The 23,575-nt window shown below is 44.2% G+C and overlaps 1 protein-coding gene across 4 annotated transcripts in view; it reads left to right on the forward strand.

Annotated features, from left to right (window-relative positions):
• Positions 1 to 23,575, forward strand: part of DAG1 (dystroglycan 1) — a 70,512-nt gene that overhangs the window by 38,601 nt on the left and 8,336 nt on the right. For all 4 annotated transcript variants that reach the window (XM_040445367.1, XM_040445364.1, XM_040445368.1 and 1 more), the window contains one exon: positions 11,371 to 11,755. In XM_040445367.1, the coding sequence (XP_040301301.1) occupies positions 11,480 to 11,755 (276 nt within the window). In that variant the 5' untranslated portion in view covers positions 11,371 to 11,479. The remainder of the gene's footprint in view (positions 1 to 11,370; positions 11,756 to 23,575) is intronic.

Raw genomic sequence — 23,575 nt, forward strand, 5'->3', positions numbered from 1 at the left:
AAGGTCATGGTTGGAGAAAGGAAGTGTTGGTGTGGCCATTGGCAGATGCAGAGGATTACCAGCTCCAACCCCAATTAGATTTGGTTCCTCTGAGTGAGGGCACTTATCTGAAATGGGTCGCAGGGTCTGGGGCCCCCTGGGCTTCCTACCTCAGCCTGTCCTTTCGCTGTTGGGGACCCATGCCCCAGGAGCCTGGTGGAGGTCCCCTGCTCAGATATTCTTCATCTACCCCATAACAAGCTCTGTGGTGCTGTTTGGTGCTGAATGTTCACCTGGCCCAGGGAGGGGTGTGATAGGTACCTAGGGTACCATGGGGCTCTCTTCCCTGGTGCTAGTGGGCAGGAGGATAGACCTTTGCCAAGAGAAGAGGGAGAGGGCAGACTCATTGGCTGCTCTGGGATAGCAGTGTCCCAAAGGGCTATGCTGTGTCCAGGCTTTGCAGGTTATAACACTTTTAAGGTTTTTCTGCTTCCTAGGGTGAATTGTCTGGGACTAAGGGATGGAACTGCCTGGCAGCTATGCCCATTTTTCACACTGTATGTTACGACTGTTGAGCATGTGTTCAGAGAGCAGGGGCTTCCACTAAGCTCTGGGAAGGTCCCTCTTCACAGAGTTGTATTTCACTGGGGTCAAGGGCAGCACTGAGCTCAGACTTAGTGGCAGACACTGCACTGGGTACTGGTACAGAGGAATGAGTTACCCATACCCACTACCCATTTTTTGGTAGGAGATCTTGAGCAGCTTCTGTTAGCCAGAAGGTTGTGAGTTCAGCTGAGACATACATATTCTTGGGCTTCCCTGAGCACTTCCTGTGTTCTAGAGGATATAATGTGAGTGCATATATGCAGTATTAAAATGAGTGGCTGTATCAGGAAGACTGGGTGATTCTGTCTGTAGTCTTTCTCTGGTTCCAGAGCACCTTCTCCATATTTTGGCCACAGGCTCTGTGTGAGTGACCATGGTTGAATGTTACCTCTCTTTGGGCCTTGTTCCCTGAAAAAAATGAAGAGGAGGATCTCTGGAGTGCCTCCATCTCTGAATGACCAAGTGTGTGAGTAAGAGACTATGTAAAGACCTTCCAGTGGGATGTCCTAGTTTGGGTGTTTGGATGCAGCCTGCCAAGTTCCTAGCACGGGGAGATGTGACCCTTGCTTATAGGAATCCAGCATCAGAAAGACACAAGGCTGCTTTTTGCCAAGTTTGAAAAAGATCTTTTCTCCCTAGAGCATGGAAAACCAACATACAGCCTCTGGAGTTGTGCCCTGGACATCGTCTGCTTGCTAAATGCAGAGGCACTTAGTCATACCCATGAAACAGATACTTCACATCATCATGTGTCCGCAGATAGCAGACTGAGCTTATGTTCCGGGTAGGACAGGGTGTGTCTCGTTCTGTTGCTGTTTTCAAATAAGCTGAGAATTTTTAAAGGGAGAATCCGATTAGGAAAGTAAAAGATCAACTGGGTCTAAGAAGTAGACAAATAAGTAAATTAAAGAGTAAAGAGATAGGAAGAAGCTAAAAAAACCATTCTTGTAGCCTCCCCATTCATTCATTAGGTGTGTATCTGGAACTATGTGTGATTAGCATGGGTCAGTGACTGTGACAAATGTGTCCCTGCCCCTCCACATCTTACAGTCTTGTAGGGTATTGGTCAAGCTGAGCCATTTACTCAATAAGAATTAAAATGTGTAATAAAGGAAAGGCCATTAAGAGAAGCAGTATGCAACAATAAACTCCAAAATTACAATTTAAAATAGTACAAAACAGGGACTCCTGGATGGCTTAGTCGGTTGGGCATCTGACTTCAGCTCAGGTCATGATCTCTCAGCCTGTGGGATCGAGCCCTGTGTCGGGCTCTGTGATGACAGCTCAGAGTCTGGAGCCTGCTTCGGATTCTGTGTCCCTCTCTGTCTGCCCCTTCCCCATTCACACTCTGTCTCTTTCTCTCAAAAATAAATAAACATTAAAAAATAAAATAGTATGAAACAAAAGACAGACATTTTTAAAAGTTAAGTGATAAACTAAGCTATAAAAGGGGTATGAAGGCACAGACTGTTAAACTGGGAGACACAAAAACACAGAAAAGAGTTCAAAGACAAACCTTTAACTTGGGGCACTTGATAGGGATCTGAGTAGAAGACCTTTACCCAGAGTACGGTGAACCTGGGTATCGAGGAGTCAAGAGTGGTTCCTTCTTTGCCTTTCCTGGTAGAGGACCCTGCAGCAGTCACTGAGAGTTAAGTGGTTTTTGGAGCCGATGCCCACAGGGCCCCAGCTTCTAAGTCCCTGCTCATTTGGTGTTCCCTTGAAGAAGTGTGGCACTTAACACTGTTGGTAAGTCTATAATGGGCAAAAGTGACCCAGCCATCTAGTGGTGGCTGGGAGGAGAAGTCCCTATTGAGGAATGGGTCTGAAATCCCATGAGAGCTGCCTGGTCACCTGTGGCCTTGGGATAGAACAAGGTAGTGGAAACAGGAAGGAGGACAGTGTTATATCTGTTATTTATCTAGCACTGATGAGAGTGTGGGATCATGCCAAATCATAAAACATCTTCATTAATTTTCTAAGGTAGGTGAATTTCAAATCCTTTTTCATACCTTTGCAGAGCAGCTCTATGTGTTTTTCTGATCCTTGAGGAAACAAGTGCTGTCTTAGAAACTAGGAATATGTAAACCTGAGTGACATGTACACCGGGAGGTAGAGGTGGACAGTGATGAGGTTGGGACAGGGCAGTAGCCCCAGGGGCTGCAATCTGGATGCTGTTCAGAATATGCCAGACACATGAATGAGGACAGGGCTTTTCAGTCCTGAGAAGGTGGTGAAGAAGACACAGAGAGGTGAAATGGAGCAGGAGTGCTGCTCTATTGTTTGCTCTGTTGTTTGCTGCTCTCTTGTAGTGCTGCTCTACTGTTTTAGAATTTTTATTAGTTTGAAATGATGGTAAGAGCCAAGACCTTTACCTTCACATGTTTTCAAGTCCTTAGCAGAGAACGTAGATCAACATTACACATAACCTGAGTATATCTGCCACTGAGCTTTTTTTTTATACCTTAATGTTCTATTGTATTTTTTTTAATGTTTATTTTTGAGAGAGAGAGAATGTGCGCAAGTGGGGGAGGGGCAGAGAGAGAGACTGAGGATCCAAAGCAGGCTCGCTCAAATTCATGAACTGATCATGATCATGACCTGAGCCGAAGTCGGGTGCTTGACTGACTGAGCCGCCATGTGTCTCTTTGTTGTATTTTTTGTAAGGTCCTATTTTAGGAAGGAAAGCAGTTATCAATTTGGAGACCCTTGTAAATCCCTCCTTTTCCCTTAGCCCTCTCTTTCTAGAGTGACCATGATTCTGAACTTGGCCCTGAAGATCATGTGCATGATTTTATTTATTACAAACATATGAATGTATAAACTATATATAAACATTTTGCATAAATAGTATTTACATCTTATGCAATGGGCATTTTCTGCTAAACATTTTTTGAGGTTTATCAATTTTGTTTCTTAAATTTTAGTTCATTTTAATTGTCCTACTGAGTTCCCATGGCGTGAAGTGCCTGTTGATGCTTTCTCAGTTGATGGACGTTGGCATTGTTTCTAGCATTTCAGTGTTCACTCTGTCTCTGTATGTATGTGTGCATACATGTATCTCTGCCTGTATATTCCTCAGGGTGTATGTCTAGGAGTGGAAGGGCCCAGCTGTGTGGTGTGTTCTCTGTTTCATCCCCTCCATGATACAACATTTGAACATTTTCACCCATTCGCATTGACATGGAATGGTTTTTCATGTTGCTTTAACTTTTTCCCCCCTGATTATTAGTGAGGTTGAACCATCTTTTTGTATGTTGACTGCTATTTAGGTTTTTTCTGTGAGTTTACTTCTTTTGCCTTCAACCAATTTTTATTGTTTTAGGGCACTTGATGTATTTTGATGGAGATCCTTTAGCCATCATATGCATTGGAAAAGCTCTCTCCCAGGCTGGGGTTGGTCCTTCTAACTTTCTTTATGATGTCCTTTACTGTATAGAAATTTAAAATTCAAATTTTTTTTTTAATGTTCTAACTTTTGGTTCTTTCTTTAAAAAAATTTTTTTAAGTTTACTTACTTATTGAGAGAGAAAGAGAGGGGAGGGGCAGAGAGAGAGAAAGAGAATCCCAGGCCCAGCCTTATGTGGGGTTCGAACTCACGAACCATGAAATCATGACCTGAGCTGAAACCAAGAGTCAGACACATTACTGACTGACCCACACAGGCACCCCTAAAATTCAAATTCTAATTTATCTTTTTTTTTAAGATTAAAAAAAGTTTTTGAGATAATTGTGGATTTACATGGCAGTTGTTAAATAATACAGAGATCCTATGTATGCTTTATATCCAGCTTCCCCCCGTGGTAACCTCTTGCAAAACTATAGTACAACATTACAACCAGGATACTGACATTAATACATCAGAATACAGAATGTGTTCATTACCACAGGATCCCTCACTTGGCCCTTTTATAGCTATACCTATTTCCTTCATGCCCTGAGCACCTCTTAAACCCCTGCAATCACTAATCTGTTCTCCATTTCTATAATTTTGTCACTTCAAGAACATTATAGGGGTCGTGGTGGGGAAAAAAATATTATAAAAATATAATGTATATAATGTGTATATGTAATGTATGTATAAAAATATAGTATGTATTCCCTTGAGATTCATCCAAGTTGTCGAGTGTATCAATCAATAGCTCATTCCTTTTTTATTGTTCTTCAGTATTTCATGATATGGATATGCCATAGCTTGTTTAACCATTCATCCATTGAAGGACAGACATCTGGATTGCGCTATTGGTTGAAAAAGCTGTTTTCCCCCATTGAATTGCTTTTGTATCTTTGTCAAAAATCAGTTGAGGGGCACCTGGGTGGCTCAGTTGAGCATCCAACTCTTGATTTCAACTCAGGTCAAGATCCCAGGGTGGTAGGATTGAGCCCCACATCGGCCTCTGTGCTGAGCATGGAGTCTGCTTGGGATTCTCCCTCTTTCTCTCTCTCTCAATCTAAAATTAAAAAATAAATAAAAAAATAATCTATTTCTGGGTTCTCAATTCTGTTCCATTGATTTATGTTAGTCCCTCCACTAATAGCAGTTTTGATTTTTGTAACTAGCTAAGTTTTGATACTAGGTAGAATAATTCTTTTTTCTTCTTTTTCAAAATTATTTTTGGCTGTTATAGCTCCTTTGCCTCTCCATATAAATTTGAGAATAGTCTTGTCTATGTCTACAAAATTTCTTTCTAGAATTTTGATAGGGATTTCATTAAACCTTAAATTAGTTTCCTAGGGCTACTGTAAACAATTACCACAACCTTAGTGGCTTAGGTAATATACATTTATTTTCTCACAACTCTGGAGACCAGAAGTCCAAAATCAAGGAGTTGGCAAGGGCTGTGCTCTGTCTGCGGACTCTGGAGATGAGTTTATTCCTTGTCTATTCTATTTTCTGGTAGCTGCTGGTATTCCTTGGCTTGTGGCCACATCACTCCAATATTCTCTTCCTCAATTTTCACATCTCCTTCTCCCTCTGTGGTGTGTATAGTCTTGCTCTGCCTCTCTCTTATAATGACAGTTGTGGTTGGATTTAAGGTCCACCTGGGCGGGCGCCTGGGTGGCTCAGTTGGTTGAACGTCCCACATTGGGTCAGGTCCTGATCTCAGTTTGTGAGTTTGAGCCCCACATTGGGCTTGCTGTTGTCAGTGCAGAGCCCCCTTTGGATCCTCTCTTCCCTTCTCTGTCTGCCCCTCTCCTGGTCGCACTCTCACTCTCAAAAGAAAGTAAATTAAAAAAAAAAAAAAAAGGTCCACCTGGGTAATCTCCCTAGGTCAAGATTCTTTTTTTAAAATTTTTTTTTAATGTTTATTTATTTTTGAGACAGCGCAAGAGACAGAGTGCAAGTGGCGGAGGGGCAGAGAGAGAGGGAGACACAGAATCTGAAGCAGGCTCCAGGCTCTGAGCTGTCAGCACAGAGCCTGATGCGGGGCTGTAATTCACAAACTGTGAGATCATGACCTGAGCCAAAGTCAGACACTTAAGCTACTCAGGCTCCCTCCTTTTTTTTTTTTTTTTTTTTTTAATATTTATTTATTTATTAAAAAAAATTTTTTTTAACATTTGTTTATTTTTGAGACAGAGAGAGACAGAGCATGAACGGGGGAGGGGCAGAGAGAGAGGGAGACACAGATTCCGAAGCAGGCTCCAGGCTCCGAGCCATCAGCCCAGAGCCCAATGCGGGGCTCGAACTCACGGACCGCGAGATCCTGACCTGAGCCGAAGTCGGACGCTTAACCGACAGAGCCACCCAGGCGCCCCAATGTTTGTTTGTTTTTGAGAGAGGCTGGGTGTGTGTGTGTGTGTGCGTGCGCGTGCTCACACAGAGAGGAAGGACAGAGAGGGAGAGAGAGAATTCCAAGCAGGCTCCACACTGCCAGCGCAGAGTCCGACATGGGACTTGGTCCCACAAACTATGAGATCATTACCTGAGTCAGTTCCATTACTTGAGTAAGGAACCCCACAATTTTGTATTTTGTTCTGCAACTCTAGTTCTGTTTTGCCTGACCTTTTGTTGTTGTTGTTGTTTTCTTTTTTTTTTTTTTTGAGAGAGAGAGCGCACAAGTGGGGTGAGGGGCAGAGGTAGAGAGAGAATCTTAAGCAGTCTCCACACTAAGTGTGGAGCCTGATTGGGGCTCAATCCCATGATCCTGGGATCATGACCTGAGCCAAAATCAAGAGGTGGATGCTTAACTGACTGAGCCACCTAGACACCCCATAACCTGGCTTTTTCGGATACTCTAGGATTTATCTTATTTATGATGGAGAAGGGAGAGAGGACCCTAATTGTATTTGGTTTTCTACATGAATGACCACTGGTCCGGGTGCCTTTGAACAACTCCTTTGCAAGCTGATTTTGGGCTTTCCCTCTAGTTCCTCAGTCCACTTCTACTCTGCTGCTGACAGGGGAGGGTAAGGGAGGTGTACTGCCTCATTACTGGAAAGTAGAGGTAAAAGTCCAGGTTCCTTACTCACCTTTTTTTTTTTTTTTAACTTTTTATTTATTTTTGAGAAAGATGTGAGCAGGGGAGGGGCAGAGAGAGAGGGAGACACAGAATCTGAAGCAGGCTGCAGGCTCTGAGCTTTCAGCACGGAGCCCGACGCAGGGCTCCAACTCACGAGCTGTGAGATCATGACCTGAGCCGAAGTCGGGACGCTTAACCGACTGAGCCACCCAGTCACCTTTTTTTTTTTTTTTAACTGAAGTATAATTAACTAACATACAGTGTTCTGTTAGTTTCAGGCATACAGTATAGTGATTCAACAATTGTATACCTTCTTCAGTGCTCACCACAATAAGTGTAGTCACCATATATTATTACAGTATTATTGACTATATTCCCTATGCTGTACTTTTTATCTCCATGACTTATTTATTTTATAACTGGGAGTTTGTACCTCTTAATCACCTTTATCTATTTTCCCCATTCCCCCACTTACTTCCCCTCTGGCAACTATCAGTTCTCTATATTTAAGAGTCTGCTTTTTGTTTGTTTGCCCCACTCAGCCTTTTTGGACACCTGAGGACTGGTAAAGTCCTTTTTAACTGCTGGGTGGGGGTGGGAATTCTAGTTCCTTAGGCCTCTTTATCACTGAGCACTGGTGAAAGTTCTGGCACCATCCCTGCAGGTAGGGGGAGACACTCCTGTTATATTGCTTGGATGGGCATAGAAATCTTGGTTTGGTTTCCATTGAAACCTAGGGACTAGAGGAGTAGGAGGGGTGGTGCATTGTTAACTGGCCAGTGGGGATGGAAGTCCCAGCTCCTTACTTGGCCTGTTCTGACACTGCCCCAGTGGGGATATTAGGGAGCCTTATTACAGCATCATGAGGGTGGAAGTCTTAGGCTCTCCACTTGGCCTTTACTGGCACGGGTGGGAGTGGGGCCACAGTTTTTTTCTGTGGTGTTTGGCCAGAATAGAGCCTTTATTGTCTAAATGTTTTCTGTCTTGCTAGGCTACTCCCTTCCTGCTCCTTTGGCTAAAGAGAGCAGACTTTTGTTGGGACTGTTTTTTGTGTCATCTGTTGGCATTTCTAAGTTGCCAGCCTCTTCAGCTTCAATTCTGGGATATATGAGGCAAAAAGAAAACCCAGGGAACTCACCACAGTGTCTTTCCTTGAGTCCTGGGGTCCCTCATTGGTCTGCCTTCTTCTCTTAACTTTTTAGAGTCTGATGTTTATTTTATATATACTGTCTAGGATTTTTTGTTGTGTTTAGTGGGAAATGGGAAAAAATACATCTATCTCATAATTCTTAGAAGTGGTAGTACAGTTTTTTTCTTTTATGCTTTGGTTTTTTTTTTTTTTTTTTAATTTTTTTTCAACGTTTATTTATTTTTGCGACAGAGAGTGACAGAGCATGAACGGGGGAGGGGCAGAGAGAGAGGGAGACACAGAATCGGAAACAGGCTCCAGGCTCTGAGCCATCAGCCCAGAGCCTGACGCGGGGCTTGAACTCCCGGACCGCGAGATCGTGACCTGGCTGAAGTCGGACGCTTAACCGACTGCGCCACCCAGGCACCCCTTATGCTTTGTTTTTTAATGTCTTGTTAAATGTAATCATTCTTTATCCTGACATTTATTTCACTATATTGTAAAATTTTTAAAGTTCTCCTTTTTTACATTTGTGTATGTAATCCACCTGGGATTTATCTTATTTACGATGGAGAAGGGAGAGAGGACCTAACTGTATTTGGTTTTCTACATAAATGACCACTGGTCATTTGAATAGCTCCTTTGCAAGCTGATTTTGGGCTTTTCCTCTGGTTTCAGAGTCCACTTCTACTCTGCCGCTATAATACTGCTTTAAATACAGTAGCTTTGTGATAAGTCTTTGGTAGGTTAGGACTCCCAGCCTTCAAAATTGTTTTACTTGGGTTTTGGCTGTCTCATGAATTTTAGTTCAAAAACAAAGTAAGAATGGGAATGGCAAAATCAGTAACAACACAAACAAAACACAAAAAACCCAAACTATTGGAATTGGTTTGGATTTGATTGACCTCACAGTACACACTGCCCATTTCAGTGGCCTCTTTTTTTTTTTAAAGTAATACTTTTTACTTTGTATTATCCTGGTCAGAAAACATTATGTAGCCCCTGGGCCGCTTGGCTCAGGGCAGGGCTTAATTCTTTTCTAGAATGGGAAATTGCTTGTTATGGCTGTGGTCACCTTGAGGACACCCAGCAAGTCCCACAGTGCATCTATGTGGCTGACAGCCTTGGAGCAAATGTTCTGAGCTGCCTGCACTGAAGTGGGTGAGGGGTTTGAGGGACAATGTGCAGGGTTCTAATTTCTCTTTTGGGGGTGGGGGGCAAGAGGCCAAATAAGTTTTGTTTAGGGGCACGGAGTTTGCAAATATGTTTTTGATAAACAAATCCTATGATTAGTATTTGGGGTGTGAGGAGTGGGCAGTTGCTGAACTTGTCTGTGCAAATTCTTGTTTTTTGTTTTTTTGTTTTTTTTTTTTAATTTTTTTTTCAACGTTTATTTTTGGGACAGAGGGAGACACAGCATGAATGGGGGAGGGGCAGAGAGAGAGGGAGACACAGAATCGGAAACAGGCTCCAGGCTCTGAGCCATCAGCCCAGAGCCCGACGCGGGGCTCGAACCCACGGACCGCGAGATCGTGACCTGGCTGAAGTCGGACGCTTAACCGACTGCGCCACCCAGGCGCCCCTGGTTTTTGTTTTTTTTAGTCTCTTCAAAAGCATTGTTTTAAGATGTAATAATTGTTACATTTGCCACATTGTTTGATCTCCAGGTACACGCACAGCATTTTTCCCCCCTTGAAACATTTCAAAGTAAATTGCAGAGATTTTTGATACTTCAGCTGTAAATCCTTCAAAATTGAGGACAGTCTCTTATAGAACCACCCCACCATTGTCTCACCTAAGAACATTAACAATAAATCCAGTCTCCAGCCCAGCGACGCAGTTCCCAATTACTCCTTTTGAAGCTGGGCTTATGTGTTTTGTTTTTTGGGGTTTAAAAAATTTTTTTTGTTTTAAGTAAATTCAGATCCAGTCAAGATACACACTCTACATCTGGTTTCTGTTCCTAAATCTAGAACAGCCCCCTTGTGTTTAGGGGTGTCAGCATTTGGACAGACCAGGCCAGTTATCTTGTAGAAGGTCCACATTCTAGACTTGTCTGATTGTGTCTTTATGACTCCTGTGTTTGCTGTAAACAGGGAGTTAGGTCTAGAGCAGCATTCCCCAACAGCAGTATACACGATGTGAACCACACACGTGATTTAATATGTTCTGGTAGCCACATTAAAAAAATGTTTATTAAAAAAATTTTTTTTAATGTTTATTTATTTTTGAGACAGAGAGAGACAGAGCATGAACGGAGGGGAGGGTCAGAGAGAGAGGGAGACACAGAATTTGAAGCAGGCTCCAGGCTCTGAGCTGTCAGCACAGAGCCCATTGTGGAGCTTGAACTCATGAACCGCGAGATCATGACCTGAGCCGAAGTTGGACACTTAACCGACTGAGCCATCCAGGTGCCCTGAAAAAAATATGTTTAAATAAGAAGATGCAATTGGGGGATGCCTGGGTGGCTCAGTTTGTTAAGCATCCCACTCTGGGTATCAACTCAGGTCTTTTTTTTTTTTTTTTTCCTCGACTCAGGTCTTAATCTCATGGTTTGTGAGATCGAGCCCCGAGTGGGGCTTTGCACTGACAGCATGGAGCCCACTTGGGATTCTCTCTCTCCATTTTCTCTCTCCCCTTCCCTGCTCGCACATGTGCATGTGCACACTCCCTGTCTCTCTCAAATAAAAGAAGATGGGATTTATTTCAGTAATGTGTTTCATTTCCCACATTTCTTTATTATTTATCATTTATTAATATTCATTATTTTCTTTATTTTTTAAAGTTTACTTATTTTGAGAGAGCGAGCACACACACAGCGGGGGAGGGGCAGAGAGGGAGAGAGAGAATCCCAAGCAGGCTCTGTGCTATCACAACATGGGGCTCGAACTCACAAAACTGGGAGATTATTACCTGAGCCGAAATCGAGAGACGCTCAACCAATTGAGCCACCCAGGTGCTGCTGTGCTAACTTTTAAAAACCCAGTATGTATTTTACTGGGCCAGCCACATTTCTAGTGCTCAGTGGCCACATGTTGCTGATGCCTTTGAACTGGACAGCACAGGGTGAGACTTGATCCAAGTCAGGGTAGATATTTTTGGCAAGAATACTTAAAGGGTAGTAACTGCCTGTGTACAACTTTGAAACCATGGGGTTTGCTAAAGTCTGAGTCTACTCTTCTTCTCTTTCAGGCCCTGGGATGGAGCCGGTGTGCAGAGGGCGGTGAGGACCCAGCTCTGGGACCACATCACTTGCCTCCTTTCTTAGTGAAACTGTGGGCTTGAGTAGTCTCAGGCTCAGATGAGGATGTCTTCCGGCCTCTCGCTGCTGCTCCCCCTCTGGGGGAAGACCTTTCTTCTTCTGCTCACTGTGGCCGTGGCTCAGTCCCATTGGCCTTCGGAGGCCAGCAGGGACTGGGAGAACCAGCTTGAGGCGTCCATGCACTCAGTGCTTTCAGACCTTCACGAGGCTGTTCCCACAGTGGTGGGCATTCCTGATGGCACGGCTGTCGTTGGGCGCTCATTTCGAGTGACCATTCCAATGGATTTAATTGCTTCCAATGGAGAACTCATCAAGGTGAGATTGGATATAAAACTTACGTAAATGAGGGAGAATTCTCATCTGCATTTTAGGTTTTTGTTTTTTTTTAGTTTTAGTTTTCCATTCTAAGCTCCAGCAACTCTGAGCTCAGTTTTTCTAGGAACTGTGCAGTTATCTTAAGAGAGGGACAACCACTGATGTTTATAAGAGGGTTCCCAGATATCCTAGAATAGCATCCTAAACTTTTATTCTTGCTCTCATTTTGAAGGTGTTACCATTAAAAAGCCTTTACATCTGTGGTTTGGAAGATTCTTGGTCATCAGGTTAGGATTTGATGGAAGAGCTTTGTGTGTAGGCAGAGGTCTCGACCTATCTTTAACCATGGGATTAAACCCAAGAAATAAGAACTGTTAAATGATTTGAACCTATTTTCTTTTTAAAGTTTTTATTTTTATTTGGGAGAGAGCGAGCACATGTGCTGGGGAGGGGCAGAGGGAGAAGAAGAGAGAGAATCTTAAGCAGGCTCCATGTTCAGTCAGGAGCCTGGTGTGGGACTCGATCCCATGACCCTGGGATCATGACCTGAGCCGAAAACAAGAGTTGGACACTCAACCAGTTTGTTTTGCTCACAATTTTGTGGCCAGGAATTCCGGGATTCGGAACTCATCTGGGAACCTCATTTCTGCTTCACATGGCACTAGCTAGAATGGCTCATCTGGGGCTGGAGGATCCATTTCCAAGATGTTGTTTTTTTGTTTTTTTGTTTTTTTTTAAATGCTTAACTTATTTTTGAGAGAGAGTGTGTGTGCAAGAGCTGGGGAGGGGCAGAGAGAGGGAGACAGAGGATCCAAAGAGGGCTCTGTGTTGACAGCAAGAGAGCCCGATGCAGGGCTCAAACTCACAAACCATGAGATCATGACCTGAGCCGAAGTCGCTTAACTGACTGAGCCACCCAGTGCCTCCTAAGATGGTTTATTAATGGCTGGCAAGTTGGTGCTGCCTGTTGACAGGGAGCTTAGCTGGGGCTGTTGGTTAGGGTCCTAGGTTCCTCTCCATGTAGACCTTTTCATGAGCTGCTTGGATTTCCTTACAGCACAATAACTGGGTTCCAAGATTGGGTATTCCAAGAAACAGGAAGTGGAAGCTGCCAGTCTTTTAAGACCTGGCTTGGTAACTTGCATAGCAACACTTCCATTGTACTCATTGGTCAAAGCACACACAGCCTTCGGTGGGTCCTTATCCTCTTTCCCCTCTCTGACCCATAAGCCCCAGGCATCTAGATTAGAAATGGTCACAAATGCTATGGCCACTCTTTCCATTGAGAGGTGAGTCTGTGCCCCTTTCCCTTGAATCTGGGCAGACTCACTCCTTACCTGCACCTTCTTTGTGCTCCTTTCCTTTTCCCTGTTGGCCCCCTTCTCTTTAGTTCATGGCTTGTTCCCAGGGTGGGCCTTGTGATCTCAAAGGTGGTCATATTTCTGAAGATCCTGGCTTACTTGCACAGAGCTCTTTCTAGTTTGCAGAAGATTTCCATGTAATCTTTGTAATGCCTCTGGAAGCCACAAGCTAGTTTGACCATTAGAAAAAGAAGAGTGGCAGTTTTGGAAGTACAGTCCTTACCCAACTTCAAGTTTGAGCTTTTGGATATCCAAACCCTGCAGTGGTTGCCCTTGTTCAGTGGCCATTAGAATGTCTGACATGCATTAGTTTTGACGAGAGGTGCCTTGAATCAATATAGTGAGCTGGGTATTTGCTGTATCTGGCAGAGAGACATTTAACAGGCTTATTCATCAGGGGAGTAAAGAGATTTTACTGGGAAAACAGGATTTTATCTGAGCACATTTATTTGTAGAAAGCAGACCATTTAGTAGCTGATTAGCCTGTGGAAGAACAGATGAAAATGTGTGATTCTTCTACCATCAGAGCTGTGTGGGGTGGGAAATCAGATCAGAAAGCCTGACTTCATCTCTGGAGCTTCCATTTCCCTGTATGTAAAACAAGATTGATAAATCTTTATATAAAAAGAGTTGAGGGGCGCCTGGGTGGCTCAGTCGTTTGGGCGTCCGACTTTGGCCGAGGTCATGATCTCACGGTTCATGGGTTTGAGCCCCGCATCAGGCTCTGTGCTGACAGCTTAGAGCCTGGAGCCTGCTTTGAATTCTGTGTCTCCCTCTCTCTCTGCCCCTTCCCTGCTCACACACTCTCTCTGTCTCTCAAAAATAAATAAACATTGAAAAAAAAAAAGTTGAGGTTTTTTTTCTTATTATAACAATGATCTATAAATGTGTGTTGTAGGGGCACCTGGCGGGGGGGGGGGGGGGCTCAGTTGAGCATCAATGCTTGATTTCTGCTAAGGTCATGATCCCAGGATGGTGGAATCCAGGCCATGTTGGGCTCGGCGCTCAGCGTGAATCCTGCTTAAGTTCTTTCTCTCCCCGCCTCCCTCCCACCCCCCACGCTTGCACTCTGTCTCTAAAATCAAAACAAAAACAAGTGATTTAAAAAAATGTATTCTTTGGGAATGTGGCTTTTATTTATTTTTAATTAAAAAATGTTTAATGTTTATTCATTTTTGAGAGAGAGGGAGAGAGAGAGAATGAGCGGGGGAGGGGCAGAGACAGAGGGAGACACAGAATCCAAAACAGGCTTCAGGCTCTGAGCTGTCAGTACAGAGCCCGATGTGGGGCTCAAACTCACAAACTGTGAGATCATGACCTGAGTTGAAGTCGGATGCTTCACCGACTGAGCCACCCAGGCACCCCTTTAATTTTTTTTTTTTTTTAATGTTTATTTATCTTTGAGATAGAGACAGAGAGGGGGACAGAGGATTTGAATTGGAATGGCTTTGGAGCTTGAACTTACGAACCATGAGATCATTACCTGAGCCAAAGTTGGATGCTCAACCGACTGAGCCACCCAGGCACCATGACTTGCCCAGTATTCTTATGTATGTGAGGAATATTTCAGATCTTGGTCCCAAGGAGTGTTCTTGGGGTGACCTCCAAATTATATCCATCACTATTACCATCATCCAAGCTACCACTTATTTCTTCCCAGGCTGTCTCCCTCTGATCTTGACCCTTTCGTCTGTTTTCCACACTGAGGCAAGAGAGATGTCCTTATCTTTGTAAAGCTTGAATCTGCAAATACCTCCCCTTCCCCCAACCATTACTGAGCTGCACTTAGGATCAAGCCCCACATGATCTGGCCTCTGGTCTCCTCTCTCTCTCTCCTTTCCCTTCAGTGACTGTAAATCTCCTTTGGATTGTCAAAGCCTATGAGACTAAGCTTGTCCAAGCCTCATGTGGGGTTCTCAGGTGAGGGTTGGTCTTCCAGCCATTTTGGATGTGGTCAAATTGCCTAATGAGAACTCAAAGGCAGAACAGGGGCCTGTCCTGCAATCTGATGAGATTTGATAGTGTGGTTGTCATATTTGCTGTGACTAGTCAGGGGATATGCATGGGGATTGGTGGTGGACTAATTCAGTGTTCGCAGTAGATTAAGCAATAGTCTATTGAAGGGATAGAAAAGTCCGTCACATTCTAAGTGAGCTGCCCTGGCCGCCTGCCCAAGTCTTGTTTGACCTGTGTGTGTCAAACCTGTGTGGGTATGCTGAGTATTTCAGAAGTTTGTGGCAACTCTAGGAGTCACAGCAGAGGTTTGTACTGCTTCACATTAGCCAAGCGTGCTAATCAGGTGACATCAGCTTCCCAAAGCAAGGGCTTCCCTGTACTTTACACACCAGGCAGAAAGGTAAAAGAAGAGGGGACCCACCTGTCTGGAGGAGGTAGCCTTGAGGTCCTAGACTCTCTGCTTTGCCCCACATCTGATACTTTTTAATATCCAGACAGCCCTTGTCCGGTTTCAGCTTGGCCTGCACCCATTGCTTCTCCTGCTGTTCTGTAGCTCTGCCTCAAGAATTGATTTGCTGCTATTGACCTCAACTTAATTCCCAGATCGATTCCATTGACCTGATGATGCAAGAAGGGGCTCTGAGCTGCCTCCAGGCCCAGTGGCCAGCATGACCTTCTGGAGAGACTTGTGCCTTGGAGCTCTCTTCTCTCCTGTGGGCTTAGGACACTCTAAAGCAGGTGGTCTTTGCATGTGCTCTCTTGGACCACTCTGGATACCTGTATGCAAAGCTCACCCCAGGTTGACTGTCCTTTGCTCTCACAGCTGCCTGTGAACCCTAGAGCACCCTCCCTCTTCATCAGGGTTTGTGGGAATGGGTCCCACAGAAGCCAGCTTGGCCTTTGTTGAATAGATCATTGGCTGTCCCGAGCTGGCCACAGTGTAAGTTACCCGTCTCGACTCTTGCCTCCCTCAGGATTGGTGCCAGCTCCCTGCAGGTACCTCTCCTCTGACTTGAGTGAGCGAGGGACAGGCTGAGAAAGCTGATGATGTGCGGAGAGATGCTCTTACCACTCCTTTCTGGGGTGGTCAGGAGAGACATCTTTTGTGTCTCAGAATGATTGGCTGCCCCTTCAGAGCCCCCTCAGATGTCTCATTTTGGTAGAGCCTGCAAGGTTGGCTTTTCATTCCTGCTTCCCCTTATCCTCCTTGCCTGGAGACAATGTGGACTTTCCCTCAGCCCAAGATGTCTGCAGACTGGGAGCAGCCCTTCCTGGGACTGTGCTCTCAGCTGCTGGCATGGGCCCCCAATTGTTCCCCTGAGAACAATGGGTACTCTTTTTTGGCCAGGAAGGGGAACTCATGAAAGGACCGTTTCTTTGGATGCTTGAGAGCTTTGTGGCAACCCCGCCTGCATGAGATGAACTGCAGTTTCTTCCTGCCTGGAGTGGGTGTTCCCTGGCTCTGAATGGACCTCTTGTGAACACAGCACACCGGGAAATGCGGGTTGGCGAGGGAAGGCATCTTTGAGGGTGGGTTGAAGAATGACATTTGCCCAGATGCATCAACTCAAATACTTACTGAAATGTAGACTTCTATGTTTAAAAAAAAAATTTACTGACAAGGGCTGAAAGAACATGACAAAGTAAAAATAGATAACATTGGGATTGAGGAACTGATTCTGAGCATTTTATTAATGGCTGTAACTATGCTAAGCTCTTCCTTCCTTTTGGGGAAAAGAGATTAATTTTTGTTTCTAGATGGGAACAGTTAACATCAAATAAAATGCTTCATAATTCAGACCTAAAGGGCACTGGCTGAGCTGAACAGGTTGTGATCAGAATGTGATCCTGTGGCCTTTGTGGCAAGAGCCATGTGTTGGTTTGAGGCTTGCATGTCTAGCAGCAGGATCAATGATTGTCTTTCATGGATATGGCTCTGCTTTACTCAGCAAAGCAAAGGCCCCTCGCACCCACTTCCACTATGGTTGCTCACCTTATGTGGGGACAAAGTTTTGGCTCTTTGACCTCAAGCCAGAGGCTCTTCCTGTTGACCTGTGCCATCTCCACAGCCCATCCATGTGACTGTCCACATGTGACTGTGAACTTGGCCACAGAGTAGATTTGTTATAGTTCATGGCCTAGACACAGATCACTCTGATGTGAATTAGCACCATGGGGGCCTCTGAAACTTAACTGGAGGCTCAGACTCCATCAGAGGGACCATTTCCTATCTCCCTAAGCAGAGGAGCCCACACTGTAGGCCTGCCCAAAAGATGCCTTGACCACCTTATGTGCAAGTGCCTCCAAGGTATTGCATACGGTACCCAGCCACAGATGGCTCTGGGTTGGCCCAGCCTTGCAACTAGCCTGAGGAATGGGGAGTTGAAACGTCAAGAGCCAGTGACCAGGTCTGAGGGAAGCAGGGACTTTGCCAGGAAAGGCTGCTAGAGGCCTAAGGAGTGGGGTGTCCCAGGGCAGCAGTCTGTACCACTTTGAAATGGACCACTGAGAAGACCCTCTGGCATCTGTGGGGGATGCAGGGAAGGTCCCAGCCTGAACTCCTGGGGCTGTCCTGTCTAGAAGTGTTGGTTGGAAGGTGCCACCACTTAGGGCCCAAAGGACCCTCCTAAAAGTTTGTAATGTGAGGGAATTTTTTCCAGATGCAGGTTTCTCAATCATAATTCCCTAGATCCCTCTTGGCTGGCCAGAATCACCTCACCCTGGGGTAACAGTGCTTACCCATCTTTCTGAAGTCTTTGCCATGTAAGTCCTACAACTCCTACATAGGTAACGTAACACCTTGTGGGTTCTGAATGATAAAGCTTAGGTTTTCTTGGTTTCAGAAGCGAGTGGTCATAATTAATTAGGCTCTAGTGAGAGTCTAGTTCTTTAGTTTTAAAAAAATTTTTTTTTCAACATTTATTTATTTTTGGGACAGAGAGAGACAGAGCATGAACGGGGGAGGGGTAGAGAGAGAGAGGGAGACACAGAATCGGAAACAGGCTCCAGGCTCTGAGCCATCAGCCCAGAGCCTGACGCAGGGCTCGAACTCACGGGCCGCGAGATCGTGACCTGGCTGAAGTCGGACGCTTAACCGACTGCACCACCCAGGCGCCCCTCTAGTTCTTTAGTTTTGCCTTTCAACTATGCCTAACTGGCTGGCACATACTGTGGGTGGAAACTTGCTTGTTTGTTTAAGTTTTTAATTTTTCTTCCAGTATAGTTATCATACAGTGTTATATTAGTTTCAGGTGTATGATATAGTGATTCAACACTTCTATACATTACTCAGAGCTCATCATAAAGTGTTACTCTTTAATCCCTATCACTGGTTTTACCCACCCCCCCACCCACCTCCCCTCTGGTAACCATCAGTTCTCCATAGTTAAGAGTTTGTGTCTTGGTTTGCCTCTCTCTTTTTTCCTTTGTTTTGTTGGTTAAATGCCACATATGTGATTTCATATGGTCTTTGTCTTTCTCTGACTGACTTATTTCACTTAGCATTATACTCGTTAGCTCCCTCCATGTCGTTGCAAATGCCAAGATGGTCCATTGTATAGATACACCACTTCTTCTTTATCTGTTCTTCTATTGATGGACACTTGGGCTGCTTCCATAATTTGGCTATTGTAAATAATGCTGCAATAAACCTAGGAGTGCATATATCCCTTTGAATTAGTGTTTTTGTATTTTTTTGGGTAAATACCAAGTAGTGCGATTACTGGATTGTAGAGTAGTTTTATTTTTAACTTAAAAAAAATTTTTTTTAATGTTTATTTATTTTGAGGTGAGGGAGGGGGTGTGGGAAGCGCACAAGCAGGGGAGGGGCAGAGAGAAGGAGAGACAGAATCCCAAGCAGGCTCTGCACCATCAGCACAGAGCCCAGTTTGGGGCTCAAACTCACAAACCGTGAGATCATGACCTGAGCCGAAGTCAAGAGTTGGATGCTTAACTGACTATACCACCCGGTGCCCCTATTTTTAACTTTTTGAGGAACCTCCATACTGTTTTTCAGAGTGGCTGCACCAGTTTGCATTTCCACCAAGAGTGCACGGGATTTCCTTTTTCTCCACATCCTCGCCAATACTTGTTTTTTGTGTTTTTGATTTTAGCCATTCTAACAGGTATGAGGCGATACCTCAATTTAGTTTTGATTTGTATTTCCCTGATGATGAGTGATGTTGAGCATTTGTCTGATGGCCATCTGGATGTCTTCTTTGAAGAAATGTGTGTTCATCTCTTCTGCCCTTTTTTAAATTAGATTATTTGTTTTTTGGGTGTTGAGTTGTATAAGTTTCTTTTTACATTTTAGATGCTAACCGTTTATCAGATATGTCATTTGTGTATATCTTCTCCCATTCAGTAGGTTGCCTTTTAGTTTTATTATTTCCTTCACTGTGTAGAAGCTTTTTATTTTGATGTAGTTCCAATAGTTTATTTTTGCTTTGTTTTCCTTGCCTCAGGAGACATATCTAGAAAAATATTGCTACAGCTAATGTCATAAATTACTACCTGGGCTCACTTCTAGGATTTTTATGGTTTCAGGTCTCACATTTAGGTCTTTAATCCATTTTGAGTTTATTTTTGTGTGTGGTATAAGAAGGTGGTCTAGTTTCATTTTTTTGTATGTAGATGACCAGTTTTCCTAATACCATTTGTTGGAGAGACTGTCTTTTTCCCATTGGATATTCTTTCTTCTTGTCGAAGATTAATTGACCATATAATTTGGGTTTATTTCTGGGTTTTCTGTTCTGTTCCACTGATCTATGTGTCTGTCTTTATGCCAGTACTACACTGTTTGATTACTACAGCTTTGTAATGTAACTCAGGAATTGTGATGCGTCCACTTTGCTTTTCTTTTTCAAGGTTGCTTTGGCGTTCAGGGTCTTATGTGGTTCCATACAGATTTAAGGATTGTTTGTTCTAGTTCCATGAAAAATGCTGTTGGTCTTTTGAGAGGAATTGCATTAAATCAGTAGATTGCTTTGGGTTGTACAGACATTTTAATGATGTTTGTCCTTCTAATCTGTGAGCATGGAATGTCTTTCCATTTCTTTGTGTTGTCTGCAGTTTCTTTCATCAATGTTTTATAATTTTCAGAGTACAGGTCTTTGATCTCTGGTTAAGTTTATTCCTAGATATTTTATTATTTTGGGTACAATTGTAAATAGGATTGTTTTTTTTTTACTAACATTTTTTTACTTACTTTTGAGAGAGCACAAGTGGGGGAGGGGCAGATAAAAAGGGGGACAGAAGATCCAAAGCGGGCTCTGCGCTGACAGCAGCCAGCCCGATATGGGACTTGAACTCACAAACCATGAGATCGTGACCTGAGCTGAAGTCAGACGCTCAAATGACTGAACTGCCCAGGTGCCCAAACGGGATTGTGTTTTCTTAATTTCTCTTCATTCTGCTTCATTATTAGTGTACAGGAAGGAATGCAACAGATTTCTCTACACTGATTTTGTATCCTGTGACTTTACTGAATTCATTTATCAGTTCTAGTAGTTTTTGGTGGAGTCTTCAGGGTTTTCTGTAGTTATCGTGTCATCTGCAAATAGTGAAATTTTTTTTTTCTTTTTGTCGTCTTTTTAAAAAAATATTTTTTAGGGGCACCTGGGTGGCTCAGTCAGTTAAGCGGCCGACTTCAGCTCAGGTCATGATCTCGTGGTCTGTGAGTTCGAGCCCTGTGTTGGGCTCTGTGCTGACAGCCCAGAGCCTGGAGTCTGTTTCAGATTCTGTGTCTCCCTCTCTCTGACCCTCCCCCGTTCATGCTCTGTCTCTCTCTATCTCAAAAATAAAGAAACATTAAAAAAAAAAATTAAAAAACATTTTTTAATGTTTATTTTTGAGAGAGAGAGAGACAGAGTGTGAGTGGGGGAGGGGCAGAGAGAGAGAGAGACAGACAGAATCCAAAGTAGGCTCCAGGCTCTGAGCTATCAGCACAGAGCTCAGTGTGGGGCTCAAACCCACAGACTGAGATCATGACCTGCACCCAAGTCAGATGCTTAACCGACTGAGCCACCCAGATGCCCCCTCTTTTTGTTGTCTGATTGCTGTGGGTAGGACTTCCAGTACAATGTTGAATAAAAATTGTGAGAGTAGGCATCCTTGTCTTGTTCCTGACTTTAGGAGAAAAGCTCTCAGTTTTTCTCCATTGAATATGATGTTTGCTGTGGGTTTTTCGTATTAAGACCTGTATTATGCTGAGGTTATGTTCCATTTAGACCTACTTTGTTGAGGGTTTCTGTCAAGAATGTTGAGGGTTTTTGGGGTGTTGTATGGAAAGCAATTTGGCAGTAAATTTCATATTAAAAAAATAGAATGTTGAGGGTTTTTATCATGAATGGATGTTGTGTCTTGTCACATGCTTTTTCTGCATGTTGAAATGATCATGTGGTTTTTATCTTTTCTTTTATTGATGTGACATATCACATTGATTAATTTGAGAATATTGAACCACCTTTGCATCCTGGGTGATTGTGGTGAATTTTTTTAATGTATTGTTGGATTCAGTTTGCTAGTATTTTCTTGGGGATTTTTGCATCTATGTTTATCAGAAATATTAGCCCATGTAGTTCTCTTTTTTTGTGTGGTGGCTTTATCTGGTTTTGGTATTAGAAACTTGCTTTTTGAGTGAGGGATTAAGTACTGGAAGTTCCTCTGCCCTTTGCTCTCTCTCCAGGTTTAGAAGGATACTAATTTGGGGTGAGAGATGTTACTTGTGTTCCATGGTGTTTAGAACAGGTGCTGTATCTTTATCAAACTTGATGTTTGACGTTCTGTGTGAGAGAGGGCACCAGCGAAACAGTTGGAGACAGTGTCCCAGAGCTGAACAGGGAGTCAGTTACTAGTCATCTATTAGTGTAGACTAAAGAGTGGCCAGAACCTTCATGTTTGTCAGTTCCCCAGTCATTAGTTGTGGTGGTTCATTGTGGGTATTGCTGGGTAACCTTTGGAACTCCATATGGGTCTGCCCAAGTTTTGTGGTTTTGATTCTTAATGTTTTTGGATGCACTTTATGGATCAATACTTCTTTTTTTTATTATTATTTTTTAAGTTTATTTATTTATTTTAAGAGAAAGTGCAAGCAGGGGAAGAGCAGAGAGAGAGGGGAGAGTGAGAATCTCAGGCAGGCTCCACGCTACCAGTGCGGAACAATGATGTCAGGTTCGAACTCACGAATTGTGAGATCATGACGTGAGCTGAAGTCAGATGTTTGAGTGAGCCACCTAGGCGCCCCTGGATCAAGAGTTCTAAAACTCCGTGTATGGCTATTGGAGATCTTGTTTTCCTCACTGGTGGGCTTGCCTTCCATCTCAGAAGCGTGTCCTTTCTGAGGGTTGCTGAAAGATTTCTGGCTATTTCTATGTGAGCCTGTAAGCTAGAGCCTGTGATCTTCAGCCTTCCTCCTGCAGTTTCTGCCTCCTATGGGTGTTCCCACTAACAGCCTGAAGACTTCTTTCCAAGGTGGCTGCTTCATAAGGCCAGCAGGCCTTGCCTCCCCCAACTCAAAGACAGTGTTGGTATTTTGGCTGAGTGACCTGAAACCCTGGGGGAGTTCCATGGCCTGGACCAGCCTGTCACCCAAACATATGTGCTGGCACTGATGAGCAGCTCACAAGAGCTCTGATTTCTGCCTCTTGTCTGCCATTCCTAGTATGGCAGCCATTAAGGGTTAGTTGTAGGTGGTACGGCTAGGGCAGAGTCTATGGCCATACCATCCTGAACGTGCCCAATCTCGTCTGATCTCAGAAGCTATGCAGGGTCGGGCCTGGTTAGTACTTGGATGAGAGACAGCTAGGGCAGAAATCTTCCTATGAGTATCTCTAAGGTTAGTGAGAATCTCATGTGCAAATGTATCAGGATGGAGCACCCCTGTTTGAGACTGAAGAGCTGGATGCTGGTCTTTGGGTTGTCCCTGCAGCAAGTTCTCCTCTACCCCACACCCCTCAGGGTTTTCATCCACTCCTGACAGATAGATCTTAAGAGGCAAGCAAGTCCCTGAGGGTCCCTGGGCTTTGTTCCCCTGTAGGAAGGATCCTGGCTTCCCCTTCCTGTAGCCTCCCCACTTCCCTTTGATGCTTTGAGCTTCTGCTCTGGGGGATGAACAGGGAGAAATGGCCACAGTGTATGCTGGGTCCAAGGCCAGAAGGAAGACTGGGAGGGGACCCTGGACCTGTCAGTGCAGATGCCTCACAATACATACTGGGTCCTCTCTCGGCCCAGGAGTGTGCGGGGAACCAGCACCCACAGAGAATCCAATGTGTGCCTGGCCCTGTGATTGTGGCAAATGATGGCATAATTTTCTTCTTTTTGCAGATGAGAAAACTGAGGCTGAGGTTGGGTCAAGCCTCAGCCTAGCTGGAGCTGGAGTTCAGCCAAGGACTCCTGGAGATGGGGCTTCTTGTCAGATCATCTGCTGTTATAGGAAGAGTCCTGGCTTGTCATAGGGGCAGCATCTCTCAGGAGTAACTTTTATAACTGCTTCGCCCTTAGGCCT

The sequence above is a fragment of the Herpailurus yagouaroundi genome, unplaced genomic scaffold (genome assembly GCF_014898765.1).
Source record: "Herpailurus yagouaroundi ecotype Mexico unplaced genomic scaffold, PumYag 193, whole genome shotgun sequence".
Taxonomy (NCBI): Eukaryota; Metazoa; Chordata; class Mammalia; order Carnivora; family Felidae; genus Herpailurus; species Herpailurus yagouaroundi.